Source organism: Orycteropus afer, unplaced genomic scaffold (assembly GCF_000298275.1).
Source record: "Orycteropus afer afer isolate SDZICR_OR568_19922 unplaced genomic scaffold, OryAfe1.0 scaffold00481, whole genome shotgun sequence".
Taxonomy (NCBI): domain Eukaryota; kingdom Metazoa; phylum Chordata; class Mammalia; order Tubulidentata; family Orycteropodidae; genus Orycteropus; species Orycteropus afer.
In genome coordinates this window covers 1141583-1144143 of record NW_006922068.1, presented here as the reverse complement: position 1 = coordinate 1144143, position 2561 = coordinate 1141583, and the positions used below count along the sequence as shown (strand labels likewise).

Sequence of the window (2561 nt, the reverse complement as noted above, 5' to 3'; positions counted from 1 at the left end):
TTGGTTTTCTTCATTCTTCTTTGCTCTGGATGAGGAGAGACCCATCGTTGCATCTAGATGGCAGCTTGCTAGCTTTTAAGATCCCAGTCGCTACTCACCAGAGTAGGAGGTGGAACAATGTTTTGTATAGTATGTTATGCCAATTGAGCTTAATGTCCCCTGCGACTATTGTCCTGATCCCACAGGTTCAACTACTCAGTCCCTCTGGGTAGCTGGCTGTGACCAAGCAGTGACCACAACCTTGCCCCTTGTCCAGCTCTACTATACACCTGGGAATTCTGATCATTCACATAAACTTATAGGACCATTGAATTGACCTCACTTTGATTCAGTTTACTCATTTGTGTCTACCCCTTAAGCTTGGAGTGATAATTAAATGTGTTAATATACATAAAGTGCTTAGAACAGTGCCAGTAAATGTACGTACCCAACAAAATTTAGCCATGGTTGTTACTGCCTGAGTGCCATCTCTTCCACTGGCTTTGGATCCTGAGACTGAATATGGCTGGTCAAATTGAGACTTCTAATTCAGACTCATGATGATGGAAACAAATACATAGACAAGCAGACCACCAAGGGGCTTCATTCAAGATAATTCTTACGGTTTTTCTCTATGCTTAAAAGTAAGCTATCCCAAGTATCACATCCCAAGCTATATTTTCTTAGCTTCAGCCCAATGATATGGAAAAGTTTCTTATTATAGGTAGAACTTGGCTGCAAAGATTAATGGGTTGATTGACTGATGAATCATTCATTTGGTAAGCTTACATTAAAACCCAAAAAACCAAACCCACTGCCATTGATTCGATTCCAACTCATAGCAACCCCCATTAGGTTTCCGAGGCTGTAAATCTTTATGGAAGTAGATTGCCCCATCTTTCTTCTGCGGAGTGGCCAGTGGGTTTGAACCACCAACCTTTTAGTTAGCAGTCAAATGCCCTAGGCAGTGTACCACCAGAGCTTTTTTAAGTTTATATTAAAGGTCCACTGTATTAAAGGGTCAATACTAAGCTAATAGCTACAGGCCTGAAACTATATATTTAGAATTTGAATGCATTATCATGATGTATGGGGGCACTGACAGTTCAGTGGTAGAATTATCACCTTGTATTTGGGACACCTAGGTTCAACCCCTGGCCCATACACTTCCTGTGTAGCCACCACCTATCTGCTTGCCAGCACTCATCTGTCAGTGGAGGCTAGCATGCTGCTGTGATGCTGAACAGGTTTCAGTGGAGCTTCCAGATGAAAATAGACAAGGAAGAAAGGCCTGATGATCTGCCTCTGAAAATCAGCCAATAAAAACCCTGTGGATCACAATGATTCATTGTGCATGGGCCATGAATTGGGGGTTAACTTGACAGCAGCTAACAACAACTTCAATATTATGTTGCATTGAACCACATCACCTTTTTTATTTGGTAGATGTGATAATGGTTATATTGTGCATACAAACGTAATTTCTTTGTTCTTTCTAGTATGTAAAGAATTCTTGAACCGATTCTACAACTCCTTGATAGCCAAAGGAGTTAACTTTTCTCTGGACATCATAGAAAAAGAATTGATCAGTTTTTGCCTGGATGCCAAAGGAAAAGAAAACCGTCTGGTATGGTAAATTTTCACTTTTTATTTTTCTCTTGTGCTTGAAGAAAACTGCTAATAGTTTCATTTCTCCTTTTGGACTTGATGTTCTCATGCTTACATGCTTGCCTCAGGCATGTTCAACATAGACAGCAAATAGAAATTGATCTTTCAGTGAAATGCAGTCCTATGTATTTTCATCCAGAATATATCCAGTTTCATTTTGCTTTCTGAATAAGCCATAGGCAACTAATTCTTTTTTCTTAGATAAAATTATAAAAATGAATTCCTAGTGAGAATTAGCTGTCCTGAACTAAGAGTAGGTAGACTTTCCATCTCTTGTGAAAACAATTAGTCAAGCCTACCAAAACCTTTTATATTATTATTTACACGTTACTAACAATGAGGTGCTTACACTTTATAGCAATGGTGTTTATATGGTGTTTCCTGGGTATACATACCTGGCCTGTTTCAATATACTAAACACATCACTAAGGAACTTTTGCCTAAAATTGTCATGTTAAATTTGCATTATAGACTGCTCACCACTGATACATTATAAAACTCTTGTCATTTTTTTTTTTGCCCTTGTTTTTGATATTTTTCAAGTCAGGTGGCTTGAAAGGCAGCATAGCATGATGGAAAAAGGCATGGGCTCTAGAGCCAAAATGCTAGATTTTAAATTCTATCTCCTCTTCTTGCCAGCTGGGTGACCTTCAGTTAGCTTGAGTGTAAAATGGGTATAATAATAGCACTTCACAGGATTGTTGTGAGAATTAAATAAGTAAATATCTTTAAAGCACTTAGGAGCTCTGGTGGCATAGTGCTAGATGCACTTGACTGCTAACCAGAAGGCTGGCGGTTCAAACCCACCAGCCACTCTTCGGAAGGAAGGTTGGGCAATCTACTTCCGTAGTGATACTGCCTTGGAAACCCAAGGAGGGGTCGTTCTGTGTCGGATCTGACTCCACGGCAGTGAG

At 39.6% G+C, this 2561-nt stretch overlaps 1 protein-coding gene across 1 annotated transcript in view; it reads left to right on the top strand.

Moving 5' to 3' along the window:
- The window catches only part of CDNF (cerebral dopamine neurotrophic factor), a 41700-nt gene that overhangs the window by 35186 nt on the left and 3953 nt on the right, over nucleotides 1-2561 (top strand). Inside the window, exon 2 of the mRNA XM_007954914.2 lies at nucleotides 1479-1606. Within this exon, the coding sequence (XP_007953105.1) occupies nucleotides 1479-1606 (128 nt within the window). The remainder of the gene's footprint in view (nucleotides 1-1478; nucleotides 1607-2561) is intronic.